General features: G+C 42.8%; 1 protein-coding gene across 1 annotated transcript; it reads right to left on the reverse strand.

The window, feature by feature from the left end:
- Positions 1-7: 7 nt before the first annotated feature.
- LOC105460867 (leucine-rich PPR motif-containing protein, mitochondrial-like) lies at positions 8-405 on the reverse strand (the record flags this gene model as incomplete). Its single annotated transcript, XM_011707355.1, has 1 exon — positions 8-405. A coding segment is annotated over one exon (398 nt), but the record flags the coding sequence as incomplete, so codon positions are not given.
- Between the last annotated feature and the right edge of the window lie 9 nt (positions 406-414).

Consider the following 414-nt stretch of genomic DNA (forward strand, 5'->3'; position numbering starts at 1 on the left):
ATCATGCAACCGATTGTGCTGCAACAAAAAAGATAATAGAGGCGTAAACATGATAACTTTTGGTATGTTACTCAGCTGAAGTTTCTGTAAAGCGTCAATCGGCCTCGCAGTATTTATGTATGGATATACGTAATGAAGCAGCGTATCGGAATCCATTTCTACACCGGCGTCCGTCATAGACTTCAGGAGCGAATATATCTCAGTCTCACCCTTATTGCGGGACACTTTCATTAGTAAAGGCCAATAAAAATGTGGTCGTATCTCGATACCTTTACATCTCATCGCCTCGAATATCGCGAAGCACAGTTTCTCTCTACCCAGCTTCAAACCGATCTGCCCTACATCGGTCAATGCTTGTCGACTGCAGCTGGAATCAACAAAATCGTTCGCGTACCTAATAATATTCTGAATCGA

The sequence above is a fragment of the Wasmannia auropunctata genome, unplaced genomic scaffold (assembly GCF_000956235.1).
Source record: "Wasmannia auropunctata unplaced genomic scaffold, wasmannia.A_1.0 LD314186.1, whole genome shotgun sequence".
Classification (NCBI taxonomy): Eukaryota; Metazoa; Arthropoda; class Insecta; order Hymenoptera; family Formicidae; genus Wasmannia; species Wasmannia auropunctata.